Below are 21,982 nucleotides of genomic sequence, written 5' to 3' on the forward strand. Positions count from 1 at the left end.
CACTGTGGTGTGCGTGAGCAGCCAATGAGACGACAAACAAGGCTTGCTTGCTCCTGCAGGACAAGCCGTGCCAGAGTTGGTGGTAAAGCCAATATGAGCTGAGGGTCAGACAGACGACAGGGAGGATGGGCAGACAGACACAGGCGGCAATCCCTCAGGGTCTTTGCTGATTGGCACTGATCACAAGGTCCTTGCAAGGTGCAATTTAATGTGAGAGTGTAAACAAGGTCAAAAAGATGACGCTGCCGCCCAGGCTGTCTGTGACGGGAAAGGTGGCAGCAAGCGCTTCAAGGTGATACAGAGAGACATTGGGTCAACAGTCTGGCGTTTTTCTTATTGGCTATTACAGAAGCCTTTGCTGGAACTTGAAAACCAAACTAAAAGACTTTGCAATGCATTCTTTTAACTCATTCTGTAAAAAAAACGAGTTTACCGGTAGTTTGAATGTTGATTCATTTTGTGGAAAATAATGTGAAATGGAATTTGGTATTTTGTATGTGTAGTCCACTTGTAGTAAAGTCAAGGAGTAAACTATCCTCTTTTGACACGTCATAAAGGTATAAAGCAGACAACAGGAAACTTATTTCATCTTACATACTCACCATTACACACCAAATAAAAGTAGTGGTAGTTTGGGTAAATTTTACAATCCTTCTGAAGCATACCATCGTGTATCTATGAAATAGCTTCAATGTTATCTGTTTGTTTTTAATCATGATGCTGTCTATCAAGAACAGAGCTGATAACCTCATCGTAGATATATACAGTTTAAGTTTTTACCTAAAAAGGTCAAATGTGAGTGGAGTAGGACAGGAAGTTTTAATTTTGTGTATCTTCAATGTACCGTCATTTCAATCTCCCATCTAACGGAAGTTCCATGAGACAGGTGTAAACTTTTTGTATACAGTTCGTCAAATTTAAGATTAGTACCTTATTTTAGCATGCTCACTACATAAAGTTAACTGTCAAAGCAACTTTCAATTACTGGTAATTATATTGTCCCTGATAGGAAACCTGCACGTACAAATTTCCCGGGTATAAGCAATTCCAACTTTTTTTTTTTTAAGGGATGGTCAAATATGCCATTTACGACTGATGGTTCCAGACAGTTAATGTACAACGGATGGTGTTGACATCGAGACATATTGATCCACATGTGAGAGCAGTCGGTGCCCTGGGCCATTTCGGGCTATTTAAAAGGAGGGACAAGCAGGGAAAGTGAGAACGCAAAAGTTGATCTCACAATTTTGCCTGAGGTGGGACGCTGAACGCTGAATACTGACTGGTCCAGTTGCCTCCATATTGATTCCATACTGGAATGGCCAGGGGGCCAGCCAGTGCCTCTGGTACTGACTGTCTGACTGGCGATTGATTCATTAAAAAGTCAAATCATATTTAGTTGAATTCAAACCTGACAAACTAGAATTCCTTGGTGGCTGGCTGTCAACACAGATCATGTGAGCACCACTTTTGCACAGCATACTTGTTGACAAAACAGGATGTAACTAATACAACGCATCACCATAAATTACTGACTGAACTGGACCCCGTTTGGCATTTTTATTTTGTATCATTTTCAAACCTGGTGATTGTTTAAAAATGTGCTTCTTTTTGAGTCAACAGGTCGAGCGTTGATTTAGACGGAAAAAAAACCATACAAATATATCTCTATTAATATGTAATGTCTATTTCCGTGACCTTCAATGGTCGTGCACAGTCGGGGAGCATTTTGAATTTCATTGCAACTTCAAGCTTTGACCCCTAGAGGGGAGTAGATTACCATGAACAGAACTAAAAAGGCTTGCATGTTCAATGTAACTTCTGACTTCCCTGTTTATGTGCTTAAGTGAATAAGCAACAGTGTTGTGTCCAAGGACCGGCAACCCGAGGCCAAGGCCAAGGCCAAGGACTTGACTCCGAGGCCAAGGCCTAGGCCAAGGACTTGGAAATTTTTCCGAGGCCAAGGCCAAGGACCAAGGACTTGCATCCAAGGCCAGGGACCAAGGACTGATTTTGAAGGTGAGGCCTAGCCGAGGACATGTATAAAACAGTTCATGATTTGCAACACCCCTCCATCATAACCCCTTGCACTCCCTAACACTTGAATGAAGTGTTTTTATTAAAAGAGGAGAACAGTCAGGGTATGTGTTATTTATACTGAGAAAAACAAAAAAAGCATGTGATATACATTTATGAATTAATGTTTTAGTGCAGTAGTTTCTTAATGTGAAGTAAATCAACACTCAATAGGCATGACATGGCATGGATGACAAGTTGAGAAATGACTTTGCATAGAAGTCAATCACAGACTGCAGAAAAAGCTGTAATCTCTCAGTGATAATTTTACAGTTTACCGGCAGCGAGTCCCAGGGACTCGCTGATCAGAAAAGTAGGAGTGCCATTATGGATTTCGAATTCTGAAAGGGTCTACTTATTCAATTGCATATGATAATAACACAAACAACAACATATACTTACAATGATAAACAAATGGTGCAAAAAATGTAAATAATTCACGAGCAGGCCTGAGGATTTCGGAAATTCATGGTAACCGTTTTTCGGTTCCGTCGGATTACCCAGTGGGAAACCACGAAAACAAATGTTTGGTTCCGTAAACGTTCATCATGGAACCCATTTTTCTATTTTGACTGATATTGATAATCAAGAATTCCGAAACTCAAAAGTATAATGTTTCAAGGGTCAATGTTTGAAAACTATGCATTAACAATGAACATTACATCAGCAGCTGTGTACTCCAGGTTTATTACAAAAAATAAATGAATCAAAAACTGGTGTACTCAGGTGTCATCATCAGAGTATTTTTTCCAATCTCACACTGCAAAGATTAATTGACTGGTAATCATAATTACAGGTAAGTATTGATGTGGCTTGACATCCTCTTCCCAAGACGATGCATGTGTAATCTACGATCAATTTGATGAAAGAATTTAACACACGTCATCATGAGTTCGACCAACAGTTAACATTAGCATTACTACACTTTGTGACAAATGTTTTATTCATACAGTTACCATGCTACAACCAGTAAATTATACAATACCCAATACTGTTTCATAATATTTTTCACAGCGATTAGCCTACAAATCTAATGACCAATTTGCCTCGTAATCGTGCCTCGCGTCGTATTTCGCTCTCGCATTCTGTGCATACGTCACAGGTGAGTTTAGTGATACACCCTTTGTACGATTCATACAAAAAAATAATAGACAAGCATTCCCATTTCTTAAATATCGCAATTAGTAGACCTTGGCGAGTTTTTTTCGCCGCCATCTCAAACTTTCATCCGCGCGATTCCTCAGTTTGCGGACTAAAATAACAACCAGCATGCGTACATAACGTCATCTGTTGTGTCCCCCCAACACTGAAAACAAAACGAAAGTAAATTAGAAGAAACACACTCACACACCACACCACATCAAAAACACACATACAGGCGCAGTGAACTCGCGTGGATCACACAGTCATTCAAGTGCGGTCACTTTTATAATTAAACAATTTTCGGTACCGTGAAAAACACGGAAACGACACGCTACCGGTAACGATTGTTACTGTGAAATCCTCAGGCTTGCCGTAGTTTTTTGTTTGTTTATTTGTTTTGACTGAGAGATTTCCTTGCGTCCCAAAAACGCACATTGTTTGGAACTGTGCGTCCTGTGGGAAAATTATGCGTCTAGGACGCGGGACGCAGAGGTAACGAGATGGCTGATCTCTAAACATTCTATGAGTACTACTATTATTACCACTCCCGCTAATACTACATTAATTAATTTAATACCTTCAAATTAACAATAATCATACAAAATTAATTAAATCAACCACGATTTTAAACTATGTATTATCAATAGTCATTATTCCAAACATGAGAAAGCATTCAGCAAACATTACTGGAATCGAGCAAAAGGACTCCAAATCACAACGGCCAAACCCGGAAGTGAACTGCATACATTATTGACTCCAGCTGTAACGCAAAAAGACTTGGTTTAAACAAACATTCTAGTGCGACCGCTCAAACGTGACAATTGCGCAAAAATAACTAAATAAAAGACGCCACTGTTACAGAAAGGCTTTACACGCTATTTAAACTGCCGATCGCGAACGCAACAAACTGTGATTGAAACTAACTGTGATGCCGCTCTTTAAACGTTGCGCTAACTGTTACCTGTCAGTGGCAGACCCGCCCCTCTTAAAGCGGCAGAGTGAAACCATCAATATGGGTTTCTTTGGATGGAATTTATTCGATTCGTTCGTGATTTTTGCGGTCCTTATACAAGTGTTTCGAGGCTCTAATCCCTCATTGTGTCCGATGACCGGAAATCCGAGGCCAAGGCCAAGGACTTGACTCCCGAGGCCAAGGCCAAGGACCAAGGACTTGACTCCGAGGCCAAGGCCGAGGACCAAGGACCACCCCTCGGTCCTCGAGGCCAAGGACCGGCTCGAGGAACACATCTCTGATAAGCAATCAATTATACAGATACAAAAACAGCTCCACTGGCTCCCTGTTCAACATCGAATCGACTACAAACTGCTTCTACAGTATATACATATATGGCCATCCACAACCTGGCCCCTCCTTACCTATCTGACCTTCTCCAGGTGCATATCCCCTCTCGCTCCCTCAGATCCTCGTCCTCCCTCCGCCTGTCAGTGCCTCCTGCCCGACTGATCACCATGGGAGCCAGAGCCTTCAGTCACGCTGCTCCAAAGCTCTGGAACAACCTTCCTCCGGACCTCCAAAACTGCACACCTCTTTCCACTTTCAAGTCCCGACTAAAAACACACCTGTTCAGGATTGCCTACAACACATAGCTCTTCCATTTCCTATGTTTTTATGATTTTATGTCCTGTTTTTATATAACATCTCGTTTACAAATTTTTACATTGTATTTACATTTTGTATTGTTTGTACAGTGTCCTTGGGTGGCATGAAAGGCGCTTTTAAATAAAATGCATTATTATTATTATTAAAAAGTGTAACTCAACAGGTTATTTCAAGCAGGATTAAAATGCTTTTGAATCGCCATTTTTTGGATGTGTTTTTATTCATTTTCATTTGAAATCCACAGTTCGATACTCAGTTTTTTTTGTGTACTGTACTAATTGTACAAAAGTAAAGTCTGGACAAAGACAGCAAGATTCAATTTGATTTTTTATTCAAAACATTTTCACATACGACAGTACATGGTATCATCCAAATACAGTACTATCACAGTACAATTTCACAAAAGTGGTGGTTGCACACTGCAATGTGACAAGTCTATGATTCAGAATTAAGACATTCTTACGAAACAAAATCTGGTCCTACTACATGAGATTTTTAAAAAACTAAAATAATCTCAAATTACCAGAGTCTTAGTGGGGGGCAATGCCCAAACAATTGTGGAAACTTCGTACAGCAGCATCAAAAATTTCAACGGTGTTTTTATGCCAGTGCCGTTACCATAAGATTCACACTAGTACAGTATAGTAAAAATAAATTGGATACAGGTCCTCTGTCCTTATGTTTGGATGACGGTGGATTACTTGAACTCCTCTGTAGTTTGTTTTGTCAAAGTTTGCACGACTGGACTGTCATGCTGTCCTCTGGCCAGCGGTACGAGTCCGCAGTAAAATCATCATAGTCAGTGGTGAAAATTAGCGAGCGTATGTATGCTTCCTTGTCAGTGGGCTCTGGGTGAAGTGCGGCCATGTTGTGCTTGTAGGCATATTCTAGTATCTGCAAGACATTTGTTTCATATGGGAAGAATACATAAACATCCGGCACGAAAGAAAATGTCAATGTGCTCAACTCTCACCTTAACTGCCAGCACAAGGGAGACCTCCCTGATGGAGCTGAGCGGTGGATACAGTCTTCCCTCAAAAAGGTCCTTCTCTGTCACGAGGTCAGCAAGAGCCTTTTTTTAACAGGAAATGCAGAAATGATCACCAGACTCATAAATACATGTTTGGACTCAAACCAATGACAATCCTGCCAAGCGACATCCTGTATTATATATTATATATACATCCATCCATTTGACGTACCACTTATCCAATAGAGCTCTATCGCAGCTGCCCAACAGTTTGGTCCACCAAGTCACAACTCTACTGATGACAATAATTGGTATAGAAGACGGATGAATTCATAGAAACATTTGAATATTGATGTTGAAGTTAAATTTGCTTTTCAATGTGAATCTAAAGCTGTTGTTCATCAAACGGTGTTGAATATTGTAGTTTCTGAGTTCAATATAGTCCCACAAGAATTGTTCACAAATTGCTCTTATTTTATTCGCAGGTTCCCTGTCCACGAAATGTAAGGGAGAGTTAAAATACTGCAAAACTGTCTCATGCCGTTATTGTCTGTATTTATTTGATTACCATTCTTAGTGTAGATGGTATTTGTGTTTACAGAGGTCTATTTTTTTATTACTTTATTGTTCTTTTATCACCATTATTAAAACTCATTTTCCCTACCGCCTGTCCTTGTCTGGTAGCCATTCCCAGCTGACTTTGGGTGACAGTCATTTACAGAAAGTGTTTCGACAACTATTTATGCTCACATTTACAGCTATGTCCAAAATCTGGATCTCCAGTTAATCTGTCCGTGCAACTGCACGCCAGACTCAAGGGACATCTTGAGTCTGCGCAGACGTGCTAAACAGTACACTCATACTTGTATTCTCTTACTCATCATTATTTTGATTATTTTGAAGACCTTGTGAAGTCATATAATTGTTATTAAAATGCTGGCTATTATTTGAAAAGATTTAAAGAAAAGAAGTTGTACACAAAGAAAGCACAGCCATTATGAAAACACTGGCAATAGTGACAGGATCGAGTGGCCATGTCAAAGAACACGCACTGAATACAATAAGGTGAATAAATAGGAATGAAGGTCAACTGAAAATGACACTAGGGCAATTAGACTGTTGAATAAATATGATTACCATATTTTCTGCAAAAAGTCTTCCATTTTCTTAAAGGCTCACAGCGCTCCTTAAAATCTGATGCGCCTTGTGTATGGTCATTACGGTAATATTTCGACTCCAAAATGGTCCCCTGCTCGAGAAATGCTGACAATGCAGGGTTCAAATTTAAGGCGATCGGTTACGCAGTTGAACACGGAAATAGAGCAGCAACAAGAGAGTTCAACATGAACGAGTCAAAGTTATAACTCGCTGTTGGTTAAGTGAACTGTGTCGCTGCTTTATTAAATAACTTTTACTGACATCTGATTGTACTGTTGTCATTTCCTTTGCATTGCAGATTGCATCTTATAATGCGGTGAGCCCAATGTATGAGAAAAATTACAAAATAGGCCATTCATTGAAGGTGCGCCTCATAATCCAGTGCACCTTTTAGTGTGGAAAATACGGTAATCAATAAAAATATATGATTTAGGTTACCATAAATTGCTGCAAATGGAAATAATTTCCATATGAAAGGGTCCTATCAATTTTATCTGGGTGGATTTTTCTTTTTTAGACAGGTAGTGTATAAGAGGAGGCGCCATCTGTGTGCTTAGTATATACCTGAATGAAGCATCTATTTAATATATGTGTGCTAGGGCCAAATGTCAATGCTACCTCCGCGGCAGTAAGAAAAACATCTTCAGTGATGTGACGAATGGCACCGGCGGTGACACCAAGGCCCACACCAGGAAAGATGTACGCGTTGTTTCCTTGACCAGGGTACAATGTCCTCCCGTCATCGAAGGTGACAGGGTCAAATGGACTGCCGCTGGCAAAGATGCCCCGCCCCTACAGCACAAGGTCAATATTGTTATCTATTGAAGTGCAGTATATGCATTTTCAATGTAAAATGAATGCAAGCGTACTGTGGATACATTTCCACAGTACCTCTGTGAATGCGTAACATTGCTCCGCAGTGCATTCGGCTTTGCTAGTCGGGTTGCTGAGAGCAAAGATGATGGGGTGTTTGTTGAAAGACGCCATATCCCTGATAATCTGCTCGGAGAAAGCGCCAGCCACAGCTGCCACACCTGAAACAGAAAGGCAATGATGAACAACACAGTACCGACAAATTGTGAGGCTCCCCACGGCAGACTATAAACAAGTTTGCACAGTAGGGTACAAATGTGTTTTCAGCTGGCACATTCAGTTACTGCCATACCTACTATTCTTTGTTTGATTCTTTTATATTTACATTCTTGAAGTGTTTTTCCTGCCAATATCGACTGCAATCAGGACTAAACTACTGTGTTTGTGGCAGTGAAAGTCACTACTGGAGGCGCCGGCCTCCATTTACAAGTTATATTCTAACATTGCATGCATGAAATTTTATTATTTCATTCCCCACAAACTGATCTTGTTCATTTCATAGCATTTCTCTTGGCTGCACAGCTTCCAGCATGAGGAAAGGGATGATAGATTTTTTGTGTGTGTGTGTGTGTGGGGGGGGGGGGGCGGGGGGGGGGGCTAATCAGATTTCAGGCTGAGTTTGTTGCCACATCAATCTCATCTGCCCAATGCCCCCAGAAAAGTTTCTACAATTGCAAACTTAGAGTGACATCATGAAGCAGTGGATTAAGTTGGGCAAGTCAAATAGATGATGGCATGTTCCAACTTTTAAGTACAAATAACGAGGACCCCCATACATAAGCTTTTCAAAAATTCCACTCACTGAAAGAAGACACCATAGTCTACTTCCTTGGCAGCGATTGTGCCACATGTTTCCGGTGTTATCTGCGTAAATACGTACACAACTAAGACTCGACAGGAGGTGAGCCCAAAATCAAACTTTGGGTCTGCCATTAGGTTTGCAATGTCACTGGTTCAGCAATGTCACTGGCTGTAGCTTGTCATTTGTGGCCTAAGGTAAACACAACCACCTGTAAATTTAAGAAATAAAAACGGCGTATTCAATTAAAAAATGAAACCAATTGATTGCTTGTTACTTATGAAGTGAAATGTATTAATTAAAAATGTTCAATCAGCCTGTCATGCATGTTTTTGGAATGTGGGAGGAAACCAGAGTACCCGGAGAAAACCCACTCAGACACGGGGAGATCATGCTAACTCCACACATCGAACCACTCGACCACCGGGCCACCAATGCTCCTCCAAATTACTAAATTGTTGCTCTAATGATGTAAATGATTAGCAAAATTGCTTCTCATACAAACAATAAACAAAAACAAAAAAATGAAATAAAGAAACAAACAAACAAGTTATTTTAAGCCTTGCACAACTGTTAAAAAAAAAGAAAAAAGTAAGTGTGTTTTACCAATGAGGGCAGTGGGTTTCAGTTCCCGAACCACATCCTCCAGGGTCCTCATCTGTGGGTGCTCGTGAGCAAACCTCTGCTTCTCATGCGTCAGGTGATCTCGGCCCTTAGGAATGTGGACAATATAAAAGTACAGGACAAAGTGAAGTTGGGTCATCAACGCATGGATGTTATAAGCGCTATATAAATCAGCATGTATTGTATTGTATTGTATTGTATTGTATTGTATTGTATTGTATTGTATTGTATTGTATTGTATTGTATGGTTGTCTCAGTGCTTCAAACCAATCTAACTATAATGAATTTGAATGTTTTTGCCACCTATTTGTGAATTAACTTCAATTGAAGGAACACGCCACAAGTCAATCACGCATGAGGGATATCAAACTGTCAAATCCAGCCCTCCTATTTCTGTACTGCTTGTCCACATGAGTGACAACCGCCTATCCCATCCAACTGCGCGAGTATGCCCACTCGACTGGCTGCGAGTCCAACGCAGAGCAATTGGCAAATGAATGCTCCCACACTCACATTCAACTCTAGGAGAAATTATGGATGTTTATTTCATCTAACGTACATGTGTTAGGGATTTTGGAGGAAGCAGGTCGAAGAAAAAACGCCTGAGGGAGAAAATGCAAACTGTATTGAGGTTAATTAGGTGTACCTATGAAGGGAGAATTTGAAAGCAAAAGCCACCTTGACAATGAGGCCCTTGGAATCAACCATCCAGATCTTCTTCAAACCGTCTTCCTTTGCAAGCCCGTCTTTTTCCATGGCCATTGTTATCAGCTCAGCAATCCCCATCGCTGCCTGGTATAAACATGAGAGGGAGGAAAGACTTTTGCAGTGAAAGGATAAAGTTTTATATTATCATAAAGGTGTGGATGAACAAAAATGCTAACACTTATTTGGCCCAATTTTAACAGTCAATGAAATGGACATACTTAATTGCAAGACAAAATGTCTTTTTTTCCCACACTTTGCAAATCCTGCAAAATCCCAGTCCTTCGTTTCTGCCGTTATCATTTTAAGTGGCATGTGTGGGAGTTGAAAAAAATCGTAAAAGTAATGGTCTGGTCTCACTGTGCATGACCAACCCACCTCCCCTGCACCTTGGAACACAACAGTGTGGTCACTCATTTTGCTCCTGGTGATGCGGAGGGCGGCCAGAAGTCCAGCTACCGCTACTGCAGCAGTACCTGAGGGAAATTACACAGCAACAATTTGAACCAGCATTACCTACAAACCATCCAAACAAATACTGTACATGTGTCATATATATATTATCTGCATTTACACTGTATGTTACTGGTTACTAAACTAGTTATCTGCATCATTGAAAGAACTTTTCCTTCAAATGTTGGTCAAATGAACGTTTAACAGAAGGATTGCCTTGGACAAATGGGGGAGAAGCAATACTTCAGAGCCCAATCGATTACATTGGCTGATTATGGCCCTTCAAATATTGGCCAAAATAATTGGCAAATTGGCTGATGAACAATTTATTATTATTATTTTTGGCTTTATGTACTCGAACCGTTTACAGCAGTTGTACAAAACTCGATCCCAAAACCTTTTATCATCAATGACATCTGTTCCTAATGTATAGACCTGCCATTCAACACAAATCAAATCTTAATTTTTACAAGCTGAGGCAAGCAATGTAAGTTGCGCAAGGAATTGACCCGTGTGTCACCATTTTACATGCAACTTAAAGTCACAGTTTGTTGAAAAAAAAAATAAAACAAAAACATAGTGCAGCATAAATCGCACAGAAATGTGTCATATTTGACACATTCAACTACTGGAAACAAAAATGCAGGTATATATTATTAATGTCCTTGTAACTTCAATAATTAAATGTACTACACCACGCAATGCATTCTGGAAACCGAAAAGAAAATGGTGATCAAGTCGGCCTGCAAATAGCGAAACTCTACGTATACTCGCTGCCTATTGAAATGCATTGTGGGGATGGGAGGGATGGTATGTATTTTTTTCAATAGATCAGTTATCTGTATTTTTATTTCCTGCCAAAAATGTACATCTATAACCGTATCAGTCGGTTCCTCGTAATACCCCTCGACAGCAACCAAAAGAGCATCACAATTGATTGAAGGGGACATTTTATAAAGCTCTTATATTGAATAATTTAGTTGTAAATTTCCCCAGTGTGGGACAAATAAAGGATATCTTACAAGTGTATCTGAAATGTCCAGTGACTTTAGTTTCATGAGTGGATGACATTTGAGGAAATGTCAGAACATGAACCTAACACCATACTGTACAACTTAATAAGCGTACTAAGAGAAGTTCTATACACTTAAAAACAAAGATTCAGAGGCAAAAGGTAAGCAGTTTTTGTGTGTCCACCTACCTTGGATGTCATCGTTGAACGTGCAATACATGTTTCTGTACTTGCTGAGCAACCGGAAAGCGTTAACGTTTGCAAAATCTTCAAACTGAATCAGGCAGTCCATTCCATACCTGCAAACAGGAGGGATGCATTTAAGAACTTTGTGGAGATAATATTATTTTGGTTGACAAAACAAAGTGGGTAAAAAATCCACACGCCGCAAGTGCTGATTGAATGCAGTCCTGCGGAGGGCAGTCTGTACCACAGTTTTGAGTTCTAAATACAGGAGTTGACATGCATTAGGAGCTCAATTTTGTGCACGTCCAGAGCAAATGTAAAACATACCATCCTTGAAATGAGAGCAAATTAAGTCAAAACAAAATTCTTTAATGCATTACAAGGAATGAAGCCGCAAAACTAATGGACACCGTTTTGAATTACAAGCTGACACTGTTACCCTGATGATGAGTTTCAACAGAGAGCTCAAAGATGCACAAGAAAAAGAAGGCAAAAAAATCAATTAAAAAAAGGCACCCAGCTGTGCTCAACAGGTTGCTCCTCAGACAACCAATCAAGCGTCAAGAATAGCTCGTAAAAACGTTATCCAACAAAAACACGCTCAGAATTACGAGTCTTGAAATTAGCTGTTGAAGCGATATTTTGTTTGAGGAAGTTGGCATGCCTTTCACCGTTCACCAGATGGCCCTTCTTTTAAGGAATTTACAGAATGTTTGCACTCTTCAAGATTCAACGCCTGGTGGAAGAGGGGGAAAGCAGAGAATGACCGACATAACGGTGTCATTCTGATAACCTGCTGCAGGCAACTAAACTTAATTGAACGGTGTTTGTTTCTTTTTTCTTTCTACCCACATTCTTGCTGCTGGAAGCTGTAAATTTCCTCAGTGTGGGACAAAAAAGGATATCTTATGTTATCTTAAAGAGTTGCGGCCACTGGGTATTGTATGGCTTAAAAATGAAATGTTTGGGAGGGTTCTTTTGTAGTCTTTAGCATTCAAATCCAACCTGATGCTCAACTCCAGCATCAAAACGTTCTTCTTGTCAGTGGCTTAGAAAAGGGGACATTTGAAGGTCCAGCAAACATACCAGGTGGGCACCCCCCTCCACTCCCCACCAACGCGCCCCGATCAATGAGTAACTTTAAAGGGCCATTTAAACATCTTTGCCCAGGCAAGAATACACAAACGCATGCACGTACGTGTATGTGTGTGAGTGTGTGTGTGTAACACACACACACACACACACACACACGCACACATGCACGGGTGTTCATCAAAATATCATGCAAAAGTTGATTTCTAATTTGTAATATTTTTCAAAAAGTGAAATGTTTGTAATGCACACATTCATTCTGAACAGACACATACATTTGAAGTGTTAATTCATTTGAATTTAGATGATTATATCTGAAAAGTAATACAAATCCCAAATTCTCTATCTCAGAAAATTTTAATCTTGTGAAAACCGTATGTGAGATATGGGTTTCACCTGTCGCATTCCTTGTGTCAAGCTGTTGTGAAAGCGTTATATAAATCAGCATGTATTGTATTGTATTGTAACACACTCTTGAACAACAGCACGTCAGAAGCCTGGACGAAAGACAAAAAAAAAAAGACTAAACTGTTGCTGAGTGGTGCAAAATCATGTTCTCTGATGAAAGCAGATTTTTCATTTCCTTTGGAAAGCAGGCTCCCAGAGTTCGCAGGAAGCGAGGAGTGTCACACAATCTACAGTGCTTGAGGTTCAGTGTCAAATGTCCACAGTCAGTCATAGTTTTGGGTGCCATTTCATCTGCTGGTGTTGATCCTTTGTGTTTCCTCAAGTCCAAGGTTAACGCAGCCGTCTACCATGAAATTTTAGAGCGCTTCATGCTTCCTGATGCAGACCATTTTAATGGAGATGCAGATTTAATTTTCCAACATGACTTGGCACCTGCTCACAGTACCAAAGCGATCAGTCCCTGGTGTAAGGACCTTGGTATTCCTGTTCTTGACTGGCCAGCAAATCGTCTGACTGTAACCCCATAGAAAATCTGTGGAGTATTATGAAGATTAAGATGTGATACGCCAGACCGAGCAATGCAAAAGAGCTGAAGGCCACTCTCAGAGGAAGCTGGGATCTCATAACACCTGACCAGTGCCACACACTGATCGACTCCATACCACGTGGCATTGCTGCAATAAATTAGGCAAAAGGAGCCCCAAGTATTGCATGCTGTACATGCACATACCTATATTTTTCATTTTTATACTTTTCGGTTGGCGAACATCCTTAAAACTCCTTTGTTTGTATAGTCTAATGTATTTTTCTTATTTTCAGAGTTAGTGGATTTGTTTTAAAAAAAATAATTTTCAGATGTAATGATCTCAATAAAAATTAATAAACACTTGAAATGCATCAGTCTGTGTGGAATGAATGTATGCATTGCACAAGTTTCAATTTTTCTCATTTCTATTCTAATTTTTGTACATCTCTCCATTCATCCATCCATCCATTTTCTGATTGTCACAAGGTAGCCTATGCCATCTGTCTTTGAGCAGTCGGCAGAATAAACCCACTGAATTGGTTGCCAGCCAAACATAGACGGAAAACCTTTCACGTTCACACTGACACAATTTAGAGTGTTCCATTACCCTGCGATTCATGTTTTTGAAATGTGGGAGGAAATCGGAGTACCCGGAAAAAACCCACGCAGGCACGGGTAGAACATGCAAACTCCACACAAGAAGGCCGTAGCCGGAATCGAACCCTGCACCCCTGCACTGTGAGACCGACGCGCTAATCAGTCAACCACCAGCCCCCCCATAAATATCTATAAATGTGAACTTTGCAGCAACAATTATTTTCTTTTTTCACTGAAACCTGTGATGGCAAGATCAGACAAGACATCCCAGGCAGCAAAATACAGACAGAGTGAGTGATTCCTGCATTTGTTCTTTGTGTATTTTACACCAGGCACTTTATTGGGCAACAAGCGGTCTTTAGAAATATGTTTTCTCAGAAGCAGAATCAGAATCATCTTTATTGGCCAAGTATGTAGAACACACAAGGAATTTGTCTCCGGTATAACACGGTGCATTAGTATCATCGTAAACAACAAAATCATTGAACCATTTTAGAGTAACCAGTAGTTTTGTAGTCCCATTTTGTAGTACAAGAAGAGTGACTACGTCAGTGACTGTTTAAGGAGTTAATGGCTAGAGGGAAGAAGCTGTTTTAAGTGTCTACTGGATTTGGTGCGTATGGATCTGTAGCGTCTGTCTGAGGGGAGTAGCTGGAAAAGGTGGTGGGCAGGGTGCAGGGGATCCAGGAGGATATTCTGTGCCCTTGTCTTGATTCTTGCAGTGTGCAAGTCCTCAAGAGTGGGTATGGCGGTGCCAACGATTTTTTCCGCCGTCCACAACTGTCCGTTGAAGTCGGATTTTGTCCTTTTTTGTGGCGGCCCCAAACCAAACCGTGATGGAAGAACACAGGATTGATTCGATGACTGCTGTGGAGAACTGTCGTAGCACCTCCTGTGGCAGGCCCTGCTTTCTCAGCAGCTTCAGGAAGTACATTCGCTGCCGGGCCCTTTTCAGGATGGAGCTGGTGTTGACTTCCCACTTCATGTCATGGGAGACTGTGATTCCCAGGAACTTGAAGGTCTCGACGCTTGACACAGGGCAGTTGGATAGTGTGAGGGGCTTTCTTTTATTTATTTATTTATTTTTGTTTTGTATGACGGATAGATCCTTCTTTTGTACTTGTAAGATGTGCAGGCTTCGTTTGTGGCAGTTCCCGTTTCAGTTTTTGCCTGTCTGCATCTGTTATGATATCAGACAGGACTATCCCAGGCAGTCAAATATAGACGGAGTGAGTCATTCCTATTATCGCTGCGTTTGTGCTTCATGTATTTTACCTCACACAACCTATTGCACAGCTGAGGCGCGTGTGTGTAAAAGGTTTTGAAGGTATTTATGTTGGTGTCATTTTTTTATTTATCACAAATTCTTGGCATTTGAACAGGGATCTCCGCTGTACAGTACATGTTTCGGAAAAATAGATTAACCTCCACAATAACCGAATTTGGGAGTCGTTTTGATTCCTCTGAAATTCAGCGGAAAAAGACAAGAGCCCAAAAGGACAGAGGTGTTTGGAAACTATTAAAAAACAGCAGAGCTCATGTTTCTGTGAGTGAACAACAGAGGAAATTGGTAGAGGTCATGCAAACAGTGGCAAACTGCTCCCACAGCTCACTTACTACACGCTTGCTCTTGTCTTTTTTTTAATGCTATTTTGTTTTAGCTTTTTATTAAAGGCAAATGTCCGGAAGAAAGTCAGTGTTTCTCCTTCTGCGGCACTTGCAAGAATTTGCTTCTTAATTCTAAGACTATGAGCCTGGCTGCCAACACAGCAGTCGTGTCGTGGAGAAAATGTGTTTTCGATCAAGCAGAGAGCAGCTCTCAAAGCACAGCGTGTCTGCAAAAAGACAAAGAAGAATGGGACAAAGAAGGGTGCTATCAACCTTTTACTATGTTGGGCCTTTTTGTAAATGGAGAAAAGCAACGACAGGGCACTGACCTTTTGCAGGTGGAGCTTCCTACTGGTAAGGTCACTAAAGTTCACATGAACCAAGACTAAAGGGTCCTCTACAGAGGAAGAGGATTTTGCCTCACTTCTCCTGATTCAGTTAAGACAAACCATTTCTACTTTCCATTTGTCAAACGTAAGGGTAATCTTTTTTGGGGATAAATGACAGGGTAGGGAAGCTTAGTCACTTCAACAAAAATATCAGAATGATAGACATAGAAATGTGAAATAAAAATCTCGACCAAAATCCTCTAACCATCTAACTACTGGTGAGGTTGCGGGTTTGAAGAGAAAGCAGAATATCTTCCCAGTTTAGAACTTTCTCGGTGTCGGTGTTTAGCCAGTGAAAATGAAGGGAGTGTTTGTGTCTTGAAAGCTGTGTGTGTGTGTGTGTGTGTGCACGTGAGTGTGTGGAGGACATCTGTGTTGTTCAGTTTATCCCATTGTCATTTTAACGACTTTCAGTAAAACATCTGATTTCCATTTATCAAACGCATGTTGAATACCGGTATCTTCAAATGGTGGTCTGCGGCCTGGAGCCTGACAGAATCTAGGTCTCATTCAGACTCATCATCAATTTCCGTGGAATAGAGTATGTGCACATTCAGGCTGTGTCCTCCGAAGGTCCCATTTTAGACACAGCCACAAACTGTGTACGAGCTACAGGCAGTGTTGCCTCTTTTGTGATCATGTGACCAAAATGAGCCAATTAAACAAATCAAAAGATTTGCCCAATTTTGTGGGGGAAACTGCGAAATGACATGTTACACAATTCAGAAGTTCCATCAGAAACTTCAGTCTTTTAGGAATTGACGAGTTTTGTCGACTAAATCGGCCACAATTAATTTCATATTCAATGTAGTCATTTATTTATTTACTTTGACGCCTAGTTTTTCCTCTCAAAACTTTCTACTGGCCTATCTACTGCTGCTCCCACGGGCCATCTGCCGGGCTGTGACGCACATGCTCAGTATTGGTAATTGGGGTCATCAGACATGAAAACCAGTGATTCCCAACCCGTGTGCTGTGTGTGGCACACTACTGTGCCTCGAAAGAGATCATGATGTGTGCCATGGTAAATTATCCAATTGCAATTATTTGGACCAACAACGGTTTCCTCTCTCGCTTAAAAAACAATGTTGCGTTAATTGATCGATGCTTCCAACGTATATTACATAATGACCCCATTTATTTATTTAATTTTTGTCAGTCGTTTTGCTAAGTGTTGCGCAGTGAATTTTTTTTCTGATCTGAAATATGTGTCCTGGCTGAAAAAAGGTTGGGAAACACCGATGTAAACCAAAGCACGATGGCTTATGCGGTGTCATGCCGAATTGTTGTTAGCAACAGAATTAGGGCACATGTCACCCAAAATAATTACAGTATTGGGATGCAAAGATGCCTTTCATGGTAGCACGGCAGGGATGCACAAGCATTTAAAAAGGACATAGTGGACAGTCAGGTCTGGAAGCTAGCATTCGTACACACAAAGGTTGGGTTTTTTCGTGTAACGCTGGGTTTTGGGTACGATAACACTTTTGTATATTACAGTGTCTACAATGGATTACGGTGGTATGAGTCATTGACTCACATTTATTACCAACACATTCCATACCAGCACATTCGCTAGTATGTATGAGCAGCACAGTTATTGCTTACACAGACCACAAGGGAACAAAGAAACGAGCTCTACTACATTTGAACCAACACTCACCTGCGGTGAGTGCAATCTACTTTAGTTCAAGTTTTTTATATTGATAAACATTGGAGGTGAGCTTAGATAAATGCAACTGTGGTTTTTTTTTTTGCTTTAGTAGTCACGCCATTCATCCTCAGATACATGAAATGCGTCTTGGATGTGAGACCTGACCTGATGAATATTTCGACTAATGGTGATGGCTTGATCAGTCCCTGATAAGAGGGAAGAGTGATGACATAATGGGAAACAAATGCAGAATGGGAATCATGACATCCTGATTGTCAAGATGGTTGACTCGAGCCCAAAACCTCAAACACTATATCCTCATGTTTGTGAGCATCACTGATGGTGCAATTTGACATTGTCCAGCCGGATTTTTTGGCTGCTATGAAAGAAGAAAAAAATCCCATAACTCAAATCGATTTGGCAGCCAGGCTGTTTTGTCTGTGTGTTCAGGTCTTTGTCAAGATTATGAGCATCTGTCAGCGCGCCTGGTGGGAAAGCCCTCACACTATTACAAGGGGAATTGATTTCGGCAAGAACCTCCTTAAAGATGTGACATACAGCCACACCTCCTTTAATTGTGACAGTACCTGAGCAGAATATAAAAATTAATATCCAGGATGAGGGCATATTGCATTATTTCTGCTTTCACATTATATTCATGTAACATTGACTCACAAACTAAAAAAAAAAAAAAGCTAAAAACTATGATGGACAGACCCACCCAACCACTCCAGGCCAGCCTGACAGCACTGGGCAGCTTCTTCAGCCACAGACTGACACACCCGCGCTACAAGAAAGAGAGGTACCGCCACTCGTTCTTGCCGACTGCTGTCAGGCTATTGAATAGACGGGCCTGAAAACCTTACCCCACTCATCAATTGTTAGTATGCTTATATCTAAATTTGATCATTTATATTTATTTATATACTTTTTGTTCTTCTACTTCTCCCTTTCATAACTTTGCTGGCAACAGAAAGTAGTCTGGATTGATGAAAACGGACGCATCGTCATTTTCGTGCCGGGGCAATGGTGAATTTCCGCACCCCATGGCACCTCTTCCAATTTGGTGACAAAAGTAGACTAAATTTTATACGGCCTAAAAGGAGGTCGATTGTGCTGCACAGATGATGTAATGTGATTTTGGTGTATTTGATCGAGGTGCAAGCAGACAAATTTGTATATATATAAAAAAAAATCCTCAACTCACCCCTCGGGTGGTGTCCGTCCCTCATTCAGCTCGGGTCCTCTACCAGAGGCCAGGAAGCTTGAGGGTTCTGCGCAGTATCCTTGCTGTTCCCAGCACTGCACATTTCTGGACTGAGATGTCCGATGTTGTTCCCGGGATCTGTTGCAACCACTCATCTAGTTTGGGGGTCACTCCCCCGAGTGCTCCGACCACCACAGGCACGACTGTCACCTTTACCTTCCAGGCTCTCTCCAGCTCCTCTCTGAGCCCTTGGTATTTCTCGAGTTTCTCATGTTCCTTCTTCCTGATGTTTCCATCACTTGGGAGCGCTACATCCACTACAACGGCTTTCCTCTGCCCTTTATCTATGATCACGATATCTGGTTGGTTCGCCATTACCATCTTGTCAGTCTGGATCTGGAAGTCCCAGAGGATCTTCGCTTTGTCATTCTCCACCACCTTCGGAGGTGTTTCCCATTTTGACCTTGGGGTTTCCAGTCCATACTCCGCACAGATGTTTCGGTAGACTATGCCAGCCACCTGGTTATGGCGTTCCATGTAGGCTTTCCCTGCCAGCATCTTACACCCTGCAGTTATTTGTCGTCTCAGGTGCCTCTTTGCACAACCTACACCTTGGGTCTTGTCTGGTGTGGTATATCTGGGCCTCGATGGCTCTGGTGCTCAAGGCCTGCTCCTGAGCAGCCAGGATGAGTGCCTCTGTGCTGTCCTTCAGGCCAGCCCTCTCTAGCCACTGATAGGACTTCTTGAGATCGGCCACTTCAGTTATGGTCCGGTTGTACATCCCGTGTAGGGCCTTGTCTGCAATTGTTCCTTCAGGGAGTGAGACCCCTTCAGTGCGGACTACCTTTCCTCTCTTAGTCACCATCCGACTACATTTCTCAAGCCCGAATGACATCCCGATGTCGCTGCTGTGATGTCGATCCTGGTTGTGTGGATCAGGGAATCTATGTCCCTTTCGCTCTTAGCATACAGCTTTATGTCATCCATGTAGAGGAGGTGACTGATTGTAGCTCCATTTCTGAGGCGGTATCCATAGCCTGTCTTGGTGATTACTTGGCTTAGGGGGTTCAGTCCTATGCAGAACAGCAGTGGGGAGAGTGCATCACCTTGGTATATGCCACATTTGATGGACACTTGGTTAAGTGGCTTGCCATTGGCTTCAAGTGTGGTTTTCCACATCCTCATCGAGTTCGCAACAAAGGCTCTTAGGGTCCTGTTCACCTTACACAACTCCAAGCATTCAGTGATCCATGTATGTGGCATCGAGTCATAGGCTTTCTTGTAATCAATCCAAGCTGTGCACAGGTTGGTACGTCGGGACCTGCAGTCTTGTGCGACTGTTCTGTCAACCAGGAGCTGATGTTTGGCTCCTCTGGTATCTCTACCAATGCCCTTCTGTGCTTCGCTCATGTATTGATCCATGTGCCCACTTATCTTTGCCGCAATGATGCCTGACATGAGCTTCCATGTTGTGGAGAGACAGGTTATTGGCCGATAGTTGGATGGGACTGCGCCCTTCAAGGGATCCTTCATTTTCAGGCTCGTTCGCCCTTCGGTTAGCCATTCTGGGTGAGTCCCATCCCTCAGCAGCTGGTTCATTTGTACTGCTAGGCGCTCATGGAGTGCTGTGAGTTTCTTTAGCCAGTAGGTGTGGACCATGTCCGGGCCTGGTGCTGTCCAGTTCTTCATATCTGAGACTCTTTCCTGTATGTCTGCCACTGTTATGGTAACTGGGTTCTGTTCAGGGAGGTTGCTGTGCTCCTCTCTCAGGGTCACCAGCCATTGTGCACTGCTGTTATGTGCAACCTCCTTCTCCCATATGCCTTTCCAGTACCTTTCAGTTTCCAGTCTTGGTGGGTCAGCTCTGTTGTTAGGACCCTGCCACTGAGCATACACTTTCGCAGGTTGTGTTGCAAACAGCCTGTTTATTCGTCTGGCCTCATTCTCTTTCGTGTACCGCTTTAGGCGACTGGACAAGGCTTGGAGCCTTTGTTTGGCAGTTTCGAGTGCTTCAGGTATGGTCATCTGGATGTACCTCTCGGGTATCGGCCTTTTCATCACACCTCTCTGGGCCTCCGTCAATTGACTCACATCTTTCCGGGCCGCCTTGATCTTAGCCTTCAACCGTCTTTTCCATGGTGGGTAACGTATCTCATGGCTTCCATGGTTGCTCTTATAGCCCAGAGTCTCCAGGATCACTGATGCTGAAGTGTATATCAGCTCATTGGTGTCTGTGATCGTTACGGTCGGGATCGCCCTCAGTGCTGCATTCACACTTTCTATGAGACTTTCAGATGGTATTTCACATAGCCGTTGTAATCGGTTTCTAGGTTGCCCAGCTTTCATTCTCGCCATGATCTTAGCTTTCAGGTCAGTTGCTGCCTCGCTCAGCATTTCATTCACTGGCCACCCAATCTCATCATCTGCATTCATTGGGGCTTGCCTCCCAATCTCTTGTATGACCTCCTCCTCTGATCTGGCAGCCTGGGGCCCTTCACCATGGAACCTGCGTTGTACCTCATCCATCTCAAGTTGTGACAACAGTTGCCGTTTGTGGATGTTGGAACACTGAGCTACTAGTTGTTTCGTGGTCAACCGTGACTGTGGGTTTCGAAGTAACCATTTAGCCCACATTCTCTGCATGTAACCCCTCTGACTAGGGTTGCTTGAGTAGTAGCATTCCAACAGAGCCGTGTCATCGCATCTCGCCCATCTCCGCTTTGTTCCAGTAGCCCATTTTTCATCAAGGTGCTCTGGTTCCCCAGCACCTGACGCAGACCTTGTTTGGCCGGGCGACGTCTGAGCCGGCATTTCATTCGTTATATTGTCTCTCATCATTGTATGAGGTAGGCATTAGCGTGAAGGATCTTGCTCAAGGACC

General features: G+C 42.1%; 1 protein-coding gene across 1 annotated transcript in view; it reads right to left on the reverse strand.

The window, feature by feature from the left end:
- Nucleotides 1-5,154: 5,154 nt before the first annotated feature.
- me1 (malic enzyme 1, NADP(+)-dependent, cytosolic) overlaps nucleotides 5,155-21,982 on the reverse strand; it is a 74,863-nt gene continuing 58,035 nt past the window's right edge. Inside the window, exons 7-14 of the mRNA XM_052064732.1 lie at nucleotides 11,624-11,733; nucleotides 10,348-10,445; nucleotides 9,943-10,056; nucleotides 9,247-9,352; nucleotides 7,860-8,002; nucleotides 7,587-7,760; nucleotides 5,814-5,912; nucleotides 5,155-5,734 (exon numbers count right to left, since the gene is read on the reverse strand). Coding sequence (XP_051920692.1) covers nucleotides 5,567-5,734; nucleotides 5,814-5,912; nucleotides 7,587-7,760; nucleotides 7,860-8,002; nucleotides 9,247-9,352; nucleotides 9,943-10,056; nucleotides 10,348-10,445; nucleotides 11,624-11,733 — 1,012 coding nt within the window. The 3' untranslated portion in view covers nucleotides 5,155-5,566. The remainder of the gene's footprint in view (nucleotides 5,735-5,813; nucleotides 5,913-7,586; nucleotides 7,761-7,859; nucleotides 8,003-9,246; nucleotides 9,353-9,942; nucleotides 10,057-10,347; nucleotides 10,446-11,623; nucleotides 11,734-21,982) is intronic.

This window comes from Hippocampus zosterae, chromosome 5 (genome assembly GCF_025434085.1).
Source record: "Hippocampus zosterae strain Florida chromosome 5, ASM2543408v3, whole genome shotgun sequence".
Taxonomy (NCBI): domain Eukaryota; kingdom Metazoa; phylum Chordata; class Actinopteri; order Syngnathiformes; family Syngnathidae; genus Hippocampus; species Hippocampus zosterae.